At 43.0% G+C, this 15,064-nt stretch overlaps 1 protein-coding gene across 2 annotated transcripts in view; it reads left to right on the top strand.

The window, feature by feature from the left end:
- The window catches only part of LOC116042715 (collagen alpha-1(XI) chain-like), a 53,609-nt gene that overhangs the window by 7,924 nt on the left and 30,621 nt on the right, over positions 1 to 15,064 (top strand). For both annotated transcript variants that reach the window (XM_031289031.2, XM_031289030.2), the window contains exons 2-6: positions 8,038 to 8,205; positions 8,320 to 8,411; positions 9,086 to 9,207; positions 11,832 to 11,994; positions 13,847 to 13,969. In XM_031289031.2, coding sequence (XP_031144891.1) covers positions 8,082 to 8,205; positions 8,320 to 8,411; positions 9,086 to 9,207; positions 11,832 to 11,994; positions 13,847 to 13,969 — 624 coding nt within the window. In that variant the 5' untranslated portion in view covers positions 8,038 to 8,081. The remainder of the gene's footprint in view (positions 1 to 8,037; positions 8,206 to 8,319; positions 8,412 to 9,085; positions 9,208 to 11,831; positions 11,995 to 13,846; positions 13,970 to 15,064) is intronic.

Here is a 15,064-nt window from a genome sequence, read left to right as displayed (position 1 = left end):
GTGGGATCAGAAAGCCATATCAATTTGTTTAAAGCAAAAAGAAGATCTGGCAGTGGGAATACAATGGTTGGAGCATATGTTAAACACTGTCAGTATGTAAGTATGAGACTGAAATGATTTAACTATGTACAAAAGCTGTTAAATCATAGATGTTGTGATCTGTTTACCAATAGTCCATAAAACAGATTGACAGACCTTTTTTCTTCAATTTGTCATGCATAGGCAGCCACTGAAAATATCAGGTAGAAGGGAAGCAGGAGTCATTTCATATACAGAACATTTAACTGGACAGCTCATGTAAATGGGTGTGTAGTTTGTACTTTGGTTATTCCTTTGCTTGTTTCAATAAAACACTCTTATTCAGTGTCCAGAAACAGTTATTTCATCACTGGTGATGTGATGATGGTTAAATATCCTATACTGCTATGCCAGGGAAATATTTTTTCATGTGTCTTTGCGATGCGTCTTTCCAGCATATGATTATCTTTTGCTTAATGCCGAACTCACAGTCAGTTAAAGCTTTTATTTTGTTTCAGATGTTTCAACCATCTCTGCACGTAATACACTTGACTTGACGGAGGATATGTGTCACACAAAGCCAATTTGATGCACGCTTGGCTTCCAAGCTATAGATTTTTTTAGATTCAACTTTATTGTCATTGTGCAGAGTAGTAGTAGAGAAGTACAAAGACAGCGAAATGCAGTTTGCGTCCAACCAGAAGTGCAAAAAAAAAGCAGAAAAGTGCAATGCGATATTCAAGTATAGACAGGTGGTGCATAGGCAGGACAAGAAATATATTGCAGTGTTATAAGAGCAGAATAAATATGGCTATGTAATATGAACAATGTATGAACAACATGTACAGATATGTGCAATGTAGTAGCAGTGACATTATACTAGTAGTAAGAATAATATATATATATATATATATATATATATATATATATATATATATATATATATATATATATATATATATATATTGTATTAACAGAATATATAATAAGAAAAACAGAATAAATATTGATATTTTGTATGAACCATATAGACAGATATGTACAGTATGTACAGCTATGTGCAGTGTGGTAACATAAGAATAGTAAGAATAAGTGTATGTGCAGAATGCATAGTATGAAGAGCAGTAGAATATGGCTATGTATAGGTGTAATTACAATATGTACATCTGTAAATAAATAAGTAGAACAGTATGGGTGGGGTAGGGTAGTGAATTATTAATTAAGTAATTATCACCGGGATGCAGAGATAGAGTTCAGAAGGGTGACAGCCGCAGGAAAGAAGCTTCCTCTGAACCTGCTGGTATGGGTGCGGAAAGACCTGCACCTCCAGAATCCAGTTACAGAGGGAGGTATTGATGCCCAGTTCACTGAGTGTGGTGATCAGTTTGGAGGGGATGATGGTGTTGAATGCTGAACTAAAGTCAATGAACAGCATTCTCACATAGGTGTTGCTATAACACAGGGGTCTTCAACGTTTTTTAAACCAAGGACCCCTTAACTGAGAGAGAGAGACGGAGCAGGGACCCCCTACTACATATATTGTATAAAATGAAGTTGCATATTAAACTGGGCCTACAATACATGTAGGGCAGCCTCAAGCCTTAACACATACCTTTTTAGTGCACTGTGCATAGAACACTAAGCTATTAAAATATGAATTGTTGGCATGATTTAATAAATCATCTTTTATGTGTCACATTGAATCTTTAGGATGAACTGTATGGCTATCTTAATGACTACCTATAGGCCAGTAAGCCTATCACCAGTGGAGATTTATATTTGCTAATAATATGTGGGAATTAGGTTTAGACATTTTAATTTTTGAAAAAAACTTTCAAAAATTGACAATAATTTGGAGGCCCTCCTCCAGTGACTCTGAGGACCCTCTATGGGTCCCGGACCCCCTGTTGAAGATCTCTGCTATAACATGTCATGCGGTACACAAAAATGTTCAAAAAAAAAAAATAATTAAAATACAGATGATATACTGACATTATAAGAGTAAGTTTTTTGGTAAACAAATATTGCCAAGATAATTACAGTAACTATATGTAATGTATTCTTTATCACTTTGCACTCTTGACACAGTAGGTCCGTGCTATAAATTTGTCTTATGTTTGAAAGTAAGCTCACTCTTTGTTCTCCAAAATCAAAGTCACTGTCTGATGCAACATCCAACAATAATAGAGCACAGGGCCACAAAAAGCAATGTGTAGCTGTCCAAGAAGAGTTGGAGCCCCGTGACTGACAAATATTGATGCAGTCTTTGATCTGTGTTTGAGAGGAAGAGTGACTGTTGGATGAAGAGGAGAGAAGATTACGAGGATATGTTGGGACTTGAGATGTTGTGTGATTTCAACATGAGTGCCACATATTCCTAGAAGGAGATAAGCAGCACATGTCTGTCCTTCAGCTAGTTTCTTATTCTCTCTCTCTGTTACTGATATTAAGGATTCATCTAAGTGTGTGTGTGTCTGTGTACTGTATGCATAAACTGTTGTGTCTATGTGTGGGTATCCGACAGCAGGAGAGACTATAGTGTGTTTCTTTGATGAGTGCCAGCTGAACTGGGAGGAAAGAAAACATATGGTCCCTCCATCCTATTCTTCCATCTGCACTCTTTCTCTGTCTATTGTTCTCTCTGGTTTTCTTCTCTGTCTTTTTATCATTCTCCTGGTATAGTCTCTGTGGAGAGCCATGTCAGATGTTTGAGAGAGACGTTTGAGGAAAACTAGAGAGAGTAAAGAGGTCTGGACTGACTCCTGGGGCAAATCCTCAGTGGGGGATCTGAAAACCGCGCGTGTGTGTGTGTGTGTGTGTGTGTGTGTGTGTGTGGCTCGACCAAACATTAGTTCTTGTTTCTGCAAAAAGCATGTTATTGCATTCTTTCACTCTCACAAACGCACACATACAGCACATGTGTACAGAAAGGACTTACCCAGTCTTTATTCAAACACACACACATAGACACACATCTGGTTTCCAGCAAATCCAGTCTTTTTTAATACGGTGCCCGTTAACTTGTTTGTGTGTCGGTGTGTTGTTTGTGTCTGTGAGTCTGCTCTACTTACTTGTGTATCCTGCATGGATAAATGTGGAACCTTAAACCGAGATGGATTTCAGATAAAAGACCGTGTCCTCCACTTCACTGCTTTACTGCTTTACTTTTTTGTCAGCCTTTTGTAACATGTCTTTGTAACATCATCACTTGTAACACTCCCTCCATCCATCCATCCATCCATCCATCCAATAGTTTTTTTGTCATTGTCATCATAGACTTCAGTGTTTCTGTAATCAGTTACATAACTTACTGTAGAGAAAGACAAGTGGGCAGAATAACATAAAGGCTGTAAACAAGCAAACAGAGTAGTCTGATTCTCTAAGCCAGTGTATTTGGATGCAAAACTTAAAGTGCTCATATTATGCTCATTTTCAGGTTCATAATTGTATTTTGAGGTTGTACCAGAATAGGTTTACATGGTTTAATTATCAAAAAACACCATATTTTTGTTGTACTGCACACTAAGGCTCACAATTGCTAGCTAGCTGTTTCTCTAACTGCAGTCAGTACAAGGCAGGATTAGCTGGGAGACTTCTTCTAAATGAAGGCGCACTTCCAACTTTGCGTGGAATACCTGCAGAAGAGGGACATGTAAGTAGTTATTTTGTAGATTATGGTGAACTTGTGTGTGTTGTAGCAGTGTTTTGCCATTGAGAACGAGGGGGCTAGCATGGTTAAGCCCCCTCGTTTCGGCTAGTGACGTAGAAAATCCTGCAGATTTTGAACAGCTCACCCGGAGACTGAAGGCAGGTTACATTCAGAAACCCGTATCTCACTCAAAATAGCATGGATGGTTTTTTTTTCAAGTTTGTATGCGTGTGGAAGCACCAGAGACACAAAATAACACCCCAAATCCCAGAAAAAGTGTTTTTTTTTTTTTTCCATAATATGGGCACTTTAAAGTGAGAAAACCCAAGATTTCACTATTAATTACCTACCACAAGTATGGTAGGTCAAAGTTCACCTCAGTTTTCCCTTCTAAATAAATTTTGCTAAACTGTCACTTTGTTTAAAACCTGTCTGACCACTTATGTTTTTAATCTATCTATCTATCTATCTATCTAGCTATCTATCTATCTACATTTTTTAAATGTAGTTTGTCATTGTTGTGAGCCTAAATCCATAAATCATCTCCATTGTGTTCGGATGGTTCAATCTATCTATGTAGTTTAAGAGTTCAGTCTTGTTCTTTGTGTTCAAACTACGGTTGCTCTGCTTCATGTTGAGGCTGACATGCTCTGCATGTGTGTGCATGTTGATCACGGTGCCCCTCACACCACAGTTTGGAGCCTCGGGATAACTGCAGCAAGTGATGGAGACCAGAACACCCCTTGTGTATGTACAGCCCAGTGTATGTACTGTGTGTGTGTGTGTGTGTGTGTGTGTGTGTGTGTGTGTGTGTGCGTGTGTGTGCGTGTGCATGCACATGCCCACTGTTTTTCTATGTGGATGTTGTGTTGTGTTTGTACATAATATGAATCAACAGCATAGGGAAGCATTGCCTGATGTGTTTAAGTGCATATCGAGTAAGAGCAGAGAGTTTCCATGTCTCGTCTTGTCCTCTGCTGCATTCAGATGTCAGATCATTTCTTGGTATGTATGACTGAAACCCCTCTTCTTGTACACAATGCTTATGAGTTTCAGGAGCACCTTAAATATAACCATGGCTTTAACGTGTCTGAACACCAGGAGCTACCTTGTAGCCTATTTATGGCTTTAAGAAAAGCGTGTTAGCTGCCAGGCATGCTAAAAATTTAAAATAAAACCTTTATGTACTTTAATATACTGTACACTGTAACTACAATCCTACAAAGGTACCGGGTCACTTTTTAGCAACATGCACATGGTTTATGGTGCTCAGTTAAAATCTGTTTATAGGAAAAGACTTCTGATACTGAAAATAAAATGGGTGGAAGAATTTTGAAGGAATAGTTTGACCGTTTATTCATCGTCTCGCTGAGAGTTAGATGTGAAGAATGATATGAGTTCCTGGTGGGATATGACTAACAGTTTATTGGACCAATCAAAGAGCAGCAAAACCACACAGAATCCCCGCCTCTATCCATCGCTAGGAGATGGGTCCCTCCCTGTTTAGTCAGCCACCGTGGGATTTCCCAAACTGAATAAATCCCGCCCGCACATATAAACACAGAACTGCTTTGCTAGCTCCATCGTGTTGTAACTAAGACATCTGCTGAAAAAATAATTGTAGGCCTATTCATTAGCATGATTGCTGTAATGTTTAGTTCAAAAACATCCAAAACACCAAAGTACGAAAACATAGTGGACCAGACGCAAGCTTTTTTTGAAAAGTCAAAAAATTTGCAGCCGGGAGGGCATGAGACGGGAGGTCTCCAGGCTGCAGCCATACCCGACTCAAATATCCTTTCGGTCCCGGTGATTATTTGTGAAAGGAAGGAGTGGTAGGATGCAAGCTCCCCAATTGATGCTCTTCTGAAAAATGGAGTTTTGGATAATGTTCAGCTTCGGCAGCTTTACCTATATGCTAAAATATACAATGACTGAGGAGGAAGCCTAGTGACGAGTCCATAGCAACCAGCTCATGTGTTGCATTTGTTATTACCCAGTGTGCTTTGCTGAATGGTCTCAATGTTTTATTATTTTATTTCATGTGAATACTAGTTTACTAGAGGAGTAACTTCTCCTGAAAAAAAAAAAATCTCCTGAAATCCACCATAACACTGGAGTGTGATGTGTAAGATGAGAAAGCAGAGGTTAAGTTGTGTATGTCGTGGTTGTAAAAAAACAGAGGCTATCTGTACATCTTTGCCAAGCGCAAACCAGTATAGAAGGCATTAATAAATTGTTGGGGAGGGTCCTGCCTCTTTTCCTAATCATTTTGGAGGGTCATAGAAAAATGTATTGCTGGCGAAGGGAGGGTCAAGTCTGTTTTGACTAAAGATCCCAAAACTACTCCGGTAGCCCCTTAAATTAATAAACCAGTCCCATAGGCCTTTATTTTTATAGGACAGCTGAAGACATGAAAGGGGAGAGAGAGGGGGAATGATATGCAGCAAAGGATCCCAGATCGGAGTCGAAACCTGCAGCCGCTGCGTCGAGGAGTAAACCTCTATATACAGTATGGGCGCATCCTCTACCAGGTGAGGTACCCAGGCGCCAATTAGATGTTTAGTCTTTTATTAATAGACAAAATAAACCCCATAGAATGATTGACACCACATTCATATCTGTATGGTAAATATAAAGCTACAGCTGATTAGCTTAGAATAGCATAAAAACTGGATGCATTGAGAAACAGCTGGCCTGCCTCCGTCACTGCGCCTGTACCACTTTCTGTTCACTCAAGTGTGTTTTGTGTTGAAGCTACAGTGAGCATTACAGAGCATTAATCCCTGAAACAAAAAAAATCTCCTAAATGTTAACTTTTTACAGACGTTTTTCAGCTCATAAAGCAACAAAAGTCACTGGAAGTTTTAATAGTGCAGTCTTAGCTGTATCAGTAAATAGTATGATGCCCTGCACACTAAAGACAGAATTACAAGCTGACAAAATGCCGGCAGGCTGGCACACAGACAGATGGACAAGCAGACAGACAAACAAAAAGAAATGGTCAACAAATGCATCTGGCACTCAGACTCAGACATTATGCCAACCTCATATGCATGCGTGTGTGTGTGTGTGTGTGTGTGTGTGTGTGTGTGTGTGTGTGTGTGTGTTGAAAGGTGCAAAGCAGATGTAGGGTTTACGTAAGCCCCAGAAATACGTGTGAAAAGAAGCTACACCAGTATAGGCATGCCCTCCTCTCCTACCACCTATTATGTCTTCTATTTTCCCCCTTTACCCCCATCTCTCCCTTTTCACTTTCAATATGTTGCACATTTCTCTCGTGTCTCTCCTCTCCCCCCCGGTCTCATCTTTTACATCCCATCTTTTTCTGCTTTAGTCCATCTCACAGATCTCTATGACCATTGTGTCGACAGTGTTCAAAAGAATGCGTTTGTGCATATGATTCTGCTCAAGCTACAACTCTGGCCACATCTTTGGAAATGCCTTTAGAGATTGCAAATGTCTCTTTTGCTTTTTGTGTTTCTGTGTGTGTTCTCGGGCTTAATCATCGTCACAACACACGCACTCTTTATAGACCTCTGGTATAAGTCTTTGTTGTGTGATGTCTGTTGCATGAGTCAGTGCCAAGATGGGCGTTATCATGTGATTACACCAAGCTTCTGCAACAAATGTGCGTCCTAGAAAAAGAGAGACAGTCAAAGAGCACATGACCTGACTGATAAAGTATTTAATTAGTTTGTTTACAAGATAGCATCATTTGTATTATAGGTAACATCACACAAAACAGTTGTGTACATTTACAAGACGTTATCAGTTTGTGTATTTACACCAATGCTGAGGAAAATCCATGTTTTTTATATTCATCAGCTAGTCAGTTACTTAGTCTGCCGTTTGGTGCTGGGTAGGAAATGCATAGTGTGTTTATCAGAGCTTAGTTGCTGAAAATGTCTGTCTGCTTGGCTGGAAAAGAGGTTCATATAAGAAGGTTTGATCAAGTGTTTGATCCATTATTAATGAAACACTATTGATTGGTGCAGCTTCAAAAACAAGTATAACAGGAGTTCTCAAACATAGTTTTGGTCAGCAATTTCACCACTGTTTTAAATCAGTGAGCAAAGTAGGTTACCAATAACGAGTGAAGTACAACATAGATTGCTTGAACAAAGGTTGAAATTGTTTCAAGAAGGCCCCTAACTTACAAATAACTTTTGTCTTATCCAACTGTAATAACAAAATGAATTTAAGGAAGCAGAGCAAATCACTGCTTACCAATGTGTGATTCTTAAGTGACCTGTGCAGATCACTTTCGGGTCTGAAAGGGCAGTAAACATTGAATGAAGTGCTCTGTGCAACAGCAGATTGAACCCACCAATCTTCTCAGCCATACTGTTGTTTTTGTCTCTTTGCAGCAGATCCCATTGATGTCCTGAAGATCCTGGAGCTGTCGGAGGACATGGAGGGTGTGTCGTTGGAGTCAGGACTGTGCACCAGCAGACAGGGACAAGAGGAGACGGACCTCTCCTTTAAGATCGACAAGAAGATTCAACTGAGCGCGCCCACTAATCAACTCTTCCCTGGTAACATAATTCTGTGGGGCTTGTTTGATGCAGTAAATAACCGGGTATGGGTATGAATGTTCAATTGGTCATTGAGAGCCTGCGCCCTAATTTGTGAGTGTGCATTCCCTCCAGATTCACCATTCCCTGTGAATTTCTCAGTGATGACCACAGTCAGAGCTGTGAAAGGCTCACAGGTCTTTCTCCTTTCCCTGTACAACTCGCAGGTACGCATCATGCACGCTACGTCAGGATGTTGAAATAAATACTTTCGCTTCATGCCGAATGGTTAACTACTCTGCTCTTCTGTCACTCGTCATGTTCATTCTTTTGGCTGTGTCGACCATGAATTTTGTTATACAAAAGGGAACCTCTTCCTTTAATCAGATGATTCAGCAAATGTATTCACCATACTAACATGGTAGACTGACCTCGAGCAAAACCCCTAACAACCATGCACTCTGCAGGACTCCTACTGGGATCGGTATCACAGGTTGTCCTCAAAATGGGAATATGTTTTGCCAGTTTTGCTACAGTAAATGTTGTTAAAGACTTGCCAAAAGCTGGTTAAAACTATAACTTAGCTTAATCTTAATTGAGAGTGCATATTAATATTGCATTTCTATGTAAATATTATGTAAATTCCATATCCCATTTACTGACACCAGAAAAGGGTTTATTGCCAAAGTAAGTTACACTTACGAGGAATTTGCCTTGGTGGTTGGTGCACACATAAACAAACAAACATATTGAACTTTAATATGAAATATTATATTACAATAAATACAGAAAGAAATATACCTGGGGGGGGGGGGGAGTAAAATGTAAATACACATGTAAACAAGCCCCTTTTTCCCATCCTATCATTTAATCCAATCATCCCTCTTTCCTTCTCTCTCAGGGCACGCAGCAGCTGGGTGTGGAGGTCGGCCGTTCTCCTGTCTTCCTTTATGAGAACCATGAAGGTCAGCCACCTCCAGAACTTTACCCCACCTTTAGAAAGATCAACCTGGCGGATGGCAAGTGGGTACTACACACACACATGCACCCATACACACACTTTTGTGTTTGCCTTGCAATCATCCATCCATCCATCCATCTTCGTCCGCTTATCTGGTATCGGGTCGCGGGGGTAGCAGCTCCAGCAGGGGACCCCAAACTTCCCTTTCCCGAGCCACATTAACCAGCTCCGACAGGGGGATCCCGAGGCGTTCCCAGGCCAGGTTGGAGATATAATCCCTCCACCTAGTCCCCGAGGCCTCCACCCAGCTGGACGTGCCTGGAACACCTCCCTAGGGAGGCGCCCAGGGGGCATCCTTACCAGATGCCCGAACCACCTCAACTGCCTCCTTTCGACGCGAAGGAGCAGCGGCTCTACTCCGAGCTCCTCACAGATGACTGTGCTTCTCACCCTATCTCTAAGGGAGACGCCAGCCACCCTCCTGAGGAAACCCATTTTGGCCGCTTGTACCCTGGATCTTGTTCTTTCGGTCATGACCCAGCCTTCATGACCATAGGGGGACCCGGTCATACGCCTTCTCCAGATCCACAAAGCACATGTAGACCGGTTGGGCATACTCCCAGGCTCCCTCCAGGATCCTTGCGAGAGTGAAGATATGATCCGTTGTTCCACGACCAGGACGGAGTCCGCATTGTTCCTCTTCAACCTGAGGTTCGACTATCGGCCGAACCCTCCTTTCCAGCACCTTGGAGTAGACTTTACCGGGGAGGCTGAGAAGTGTGATACCCCTGTAATTGGCACACACCCTCTGGTCCCCCTTTTTGAACAGGGGAACCACCACCCCGGTCTGTCACTCCTTAGGCACCGTCCCAGACTTCCACGCAATGTTGAAGTGAGGTGTGTCAACCAAGACAACCCCTCCACACCCAGAGCTTTAAGCATTTCTGGACGGATCTCATCAATCCCTGGGGCTTTGCCACTGTGGAGTTGTTTAACTACCTCAGCGACTTCCACCAGGGAAATTGACAACAATCCCCCATCATCCTCCAGCACTGCCTCTACCATAGAGGGTGTATTAGCTGGATTTAGGAGTTCCTCAAAGTGCTCCTTCCACCGCCCTATTACCTCCTCAGTTGAGGTCAACAGCGTCCCATCCTTACTGTACACAGCTTGGATGGTTCCCCGCTTCCCCCTCCTGAGGTGGCGAACGGTTTTCCAGAAGCACCTTGGTGCCGACCGAAAGTCCTTCTCCATGTCTTCTCCAAACTTTTCCCACACCCGCTGCTTTGCCTCTTTCACGGCAGAGGCTGCAGCCCTTCGGGCCCTTCGGTACCTTGCAACTGCCTCCGGAGTCCTCTGGGATAACATATCCCGGAAAGACTCCTTCTTCAGTCGGACACCTTCCCTGACCACCGGTATCCACCATGGTGTTCGAGGGTTACCGCCCCTTGAGGCACCTAAGACCACAGCTCCCCACCGCAGCTTCAGCAATGAACATTGTCCACTCAGGTTCAATGCCCCCAGCCTCCACAGGGATGCACGAAAAGCTCCGCCGGAGGTGTGAGTTGAAAGTCTGTCCAGACGTTCCCAATTTACCCACACTACCTGTTTGGGCTTACCAGGTCTGTCCAGAGTCTTCCCCCACCCCCTGACCCAACTCACCACCAGATGGTGATCGGTTGACAGCTCCGCCCCTCTCTTCACCCGAGTGTCCAAAACATACGGCCTCAGATCAGATGAAACGATTACAAAATCGATCATTGACCTTTGGCCTAGGGTGCTCTGGTACCAGGTACACTTATGAGCATCCCTATGTTCGAACATGGTGTTTGTTATAGACAATCCAGGACTAGCACAGAAGTCCAACAACAGACAACCACTCTGGTTTAGATCAGGGAGGCCATTCCTCCCAATCACGGCTCTGCGTGTATCGCCATCATTGCCCACGTGCGTGTTGAAGTCCCACAGCAGAACTATGGAGTCCCCCACTGGAGCCCCATACAGGACTCCATTCAAGGTCTCCAAGAAGGCCAAATACTCCAAACTCTTGTTTGGTACATATGCACAAACAACTACAGTCAGAGTTTTCCCCCCCACAACCCGCAGGCTTAGGGAGGCGACCCTCTTGTCCACCGGGGTAAACTCCAACGTAGTGGCGCTCAGTCGGGGGCTTGTGAGTATCCCCACACCCGCCCGGCGCCTCACACCCTGGGCAACTCCGGAGAAGAAAAGAGTCCAACCCCTATCCAGGAGTATGGTTCCAGCTATAGTATGGTTCCGGTAAGCCCCACCAGATCCAACTGGTAGCGATCCACCTCCCACACAAGTTCCGGCTCCCTTCCCCACAGAGAGGTGACATTCCACGTCCCCAGAGCCAGCCTCTGCCGCCCGGGTCTGGTCCGTCGAGGCCCCTGACCTTCACCGCCACCCATGTGGCAGTGCACCTGACCCCAGCGGTTCCTCCCACAGGTGGTTGGCTCATGGGATGGAGAGAGAGGTGCCACGTAGCTTTTTCGGGCTGTGCCCGGCCGGGCTCTGTGGCAAACCCGGTCACCAGGCGCTCGCTGACGGGCCCTCCATCTGCCTTGCAATCAGATTTTGATATAAACCTTAGACACAAAACCTTCTCAGAAAAGACATAAACATTTGGACAATACGTGAATTTCTTCTGTCTCCTTCCTGCCAGGTGGCACAGAGTAGCATACAGTGTGGAGGGTCAGTCAGTGACTCTCTACCTGGACTGTGTCAAACTGGACACCCTGGACCTGCTCAGAGGTCAGGATCCCCACGTCAGCACTGAAGGGGTCACTGTGTTTGGAACACGACTGCTGGACGAAGACGTGTTTGAGGTGTGTGCATTTACGTCTGTGTGAATGGAGGTGAAACTGACACACCTTGTTAATGGGTAACTACGTTTTTTTTCAACCTGGACCCCATTTCCCCATGCACTTGTGTTTAATAGACTGATGTGACCAGAAGTCTTTGAAATGGGTCCTGTATTGAGCGAGTAGGCTACAGAAATGATAGGCTTCTGTTATCTAAAATATTTTCAATGCCGTGGCTCAATATTTAAATGATTTCGACAATGTGGATGATTGGATGGCTGCTCGTCTACGGACAAGAAGTCATCTTGTGAGATCGATAATGGTTTTAGACACTTTTAGTAACATTCTGAGCCTGTCAGTAGCAACAACAACAAAAAAAAACACTTTTAGTGGACAAAAATCAAAGTTGCACAATTGCCCCATTAGGTTACATTGCATCTTGGTTCACGCCGGCTTGTCACTGCGATCTCGCTCAATACAGGACCAATTTCAACGATTTTTGGTCACATCAGCCTATTTGACACAAATGCATGGGGAAATGGGGTCCAGGTTGAAAAAACTGGTAGTTACCCCTTGTTACAGTTTTTTTCGATTGCTAAACGACAGTGGTCACAACTCAAGCCACGTGCAAATCTCTAACTACAGTATGCATTACCAACAGACACCTGAGCTAAACAGTTCACATCAGCTGCACAACGAACGAGTTTTGACAGCAGTGTGTTAGCATTTGAACAAAGTGCTGTAAATCCACAGTGTTGTGCAGGTTGTGGTTAGAGCCATGGGATAAGTGTGTAGAGTTTTGAAAACTGTGTTCAAGCAATGAAAAACAAACTCGAGTTTGGTCCACATGAACTGCTGCTGTGCAGACTGTAGTTAGAGTTTTGCACGTTACTCCAGTTGTGCCCACTGTTGTCTAGCAATCGAAAAAAACTGTAAGTGTAAACTCATTTGGCTTTGGTAAAAAATACAAAGAATGAGAACACACAAGAAGTTCCTTGTATGTGGTAAGAACGTGTCTCTGCTGGTTGCTGCTTGTTCAGTTTATCAATGAAATGATGACAAATGATGAATAATAAACATAAATGCTTATCTCCTTACACTGCCCTCTAGTGGCTGTGAGGATGCACTGCACCTTTACCTCTGCTCCAAACCTTGAGTGCTTCAACTTTACAAAGCTGCAGATCATATAAATGTTGTGTTATGTTGTGTTAAATACTTACATATGCTCTATAATATGAATTATTCTCCTAGCTCATGAGTAGTTATTGCAGACATTAACACAGTCCTGCTTAAGATCACAAAATGCTGCTGATTATTCACAAGAAGCACTGGGGGGGAACTCCAAATCTGTTGCTGTGTAAAGTCTTTGTAGACTTTTATGAGTTCTGTTTCTGTTGTGTCTTCGGCAGTGTGAGGTAATTTTGGCAGATCTCAAGTGTGAACCTTGACCCTTGTTTTCGGTGCAATGTCAGGTGGTCCATCTGTTTAACTGAACTCCTCCCGGGCCATGTTTGGTTTGGACTCCCTTCCATGTGTGTGGATGGGTGAAATAGAGTGAGAGAAAGATCTGTCTGTGGACTTATTGCGCTAGCACCACTTGAGACCGAAGCTCTGGAGACGATTAACTGCAGAGCAACGATAAAAGCAGCCCGCTATGTCACTTTGATCTGACTAAATGAACACATTCAGTGTCACAGACATGGGAAACAGATGCTCATGACATGTCAGTCGTGTAATTAATGACATATTAGGAATGCACATTATGTCACTGCTCCTCACAGTGAGGAGCAGTGACATAATGTGCATTTCTAATATGGTTTCACTAACGTAGAGTCACAAATTTGCTCATTTGTTTGTGTGTGTTATTGTGACACAGGGAGACATCCAGCAGCTGCTGATCGTCGCTGACCCCAGGGCAGCAGAGACGTACTGTCAGGATTATATCCCAGACTGTGACGCACCTTTGTCCTACAACAGCATATTAGCTGAGGCCGTGGAGGTAAGCCACCTTCTTACAGCCTATCACAGAAGGCAGAGAGAGAGAGAGAGAGAGAGAGAGAGAGAGAGAGAGAGTTGAACCACATGTCAGCATGAACGTACAAAAAGCAATGGGACCCCAACAAAGTCTTTCAGTCTACCTGGTCCATTCCACACATAACAGACGGTGTGAGGCATCTCAGGTGTTCAATGTTGTAAATCCAGACTGTCGTTTTGAAAGCTTAGGAGCCCCCGAGGTTTCATTTGTAAGAGGAGAAACTATTACAGGTATTTATGGACAGTTTAGAAGGCAGATATGACAAAAGGATGAATGGTTTAATCATTTTCAGTAATATATTCGCACTGGAAAATCCGGGTAACATAAATTAAAAGATCACTATGGGCTGTGAAGAAATATTCGCTGCACGGAGAGTTAGCACTCAAATATCTTACCCCTAGTTTCATTTTGAGAAGCATCACTCAGCCGCCTCCAGCTGTTTATTTCCTTGCTGTCGGTGCCATACTTCCATTTCGAAATAAAGTAATAAATCATAAAAAGCCACTAGTGTCCACTGAGCTCGGTCCGTGTACTTGGTGGCCAACGGATTTTCGTTTTGAAAGGAAAAAAACAAAAACGAAAAATGGCCAGTTTCCCAATTACCATTAGTAAATAGGAAAATAAAAAACGGAAAACAACCCATTATTCGTTTTTTGTTTTGATATTAAAAAACGGAAAACGAAAAACAATCTCGTTATCCGATTTTCTTTGATATATTTGTAGATGGAACTGGGAAATTAAAATCTGTGTATAAATCTTATTCCTGTCAGTACCCTATCCGTACCGCCTGTAAAATGCGTTCTGTGCACTGCCTGATCAGTTCTACGCTTGCGCAAACACCGGCAAACTTCACAGCTCTATGCACGCATTGGCATAAGGAAGTTTGGACATTCCCGGTTACCGGAAGAAAACATTAGACAGTGACAGTAGACCGTTATGATGGCAAAGATGAAGTTTACAAGGTGTTTGCTGGAGTTGCCTAAAGTATCTGTTAATGATATACGGAGGGTCGTCCGGCCATCCAGTACAACACCATGTAGCAAATTAAATAAAGGCTTC

Source organism: Sander lucioperca, chromosome 4 (assembly GCF_008315115.2).
Source record: "Sander lucioperca isolate FBNREF2018 chromosome 4, SLUC_FBN_1.2, whole genome shotgun sequence".
NCBI classification, from domain to species: domain Eukaryota; kingdom Metazoa; phylum Chordata; class Actinopteri; order Perciformes; family Percidae; genus Sander; species Sander lucioperca.
This window is presented reverse-complemented; position numbering and strand designations above follow the sequence as displayed.